A 259-nucleotide genomic window follows, 5' to 3' on the forward strand; every position below is an offset into this window, starting at 1 on the left:
TCAGGAATTGCAAAGGGACATTGCAGAGATGAAGGAGAAGGACTCTTCTGATTTACGACTGCGCTGCGGAAGGAGCCTGCACCAGCGAGCTCCGACACGAGAAAAAAGGATGCATTCACCAAAGCGCCACGGGCAAACAAGTTAACCGCCTCCCGCCGGGCACAGGGCACTGCCTCTCCTGGGCGGCTCCTCCCACCCGCGCAAGATGCAGCAACCTTACGCATTCCCCGTACTTGTGGGGAACTTGTGGTTCTGGTAG

The 259-nt window shown here is 57.5% G+C and overlaps 1 protein-coding gene across 1 annotated transcript in view; it reads left to right on the forward strand.

Annotated features, from left to right (window-relative positions):
- Nucleotides 1-145, forward strand: part of CER1 (cerberus 1, DAN family BMP antagonist) — a 9,468-nt gene extending 9,323 nt beyond the window's left edge. Inside the window, exon 4 of the mRNA XM_010186464.1 lies at nt 5-145. Coding sequence (XP_010184766.1) covers nt 5-145 — 141 coding nt within the window. The remainder of the gene's footprint in view (nt 1-4) is intronic.
- The last annotated feature ends 114 nt before the right edge of the window (nt 146-259 follow it).

This window comes from Mesitornis unicolor, unplaced genomic scaffold (genome assembly GCF_000695765.1).
Source record: "Mesitornis unicolor isolate BGI_N332 unplaced genomic scaffold, ASM69576v1 scaffold23246, whole genome shotgun sequence".
Classification (NCBI taxonomy): Eukaryota; Metazoa; Chordata; class Aves; order Mesitornithiformes; family Mesitornithidae; genus Mesitornis; species Mesitornis unicolor.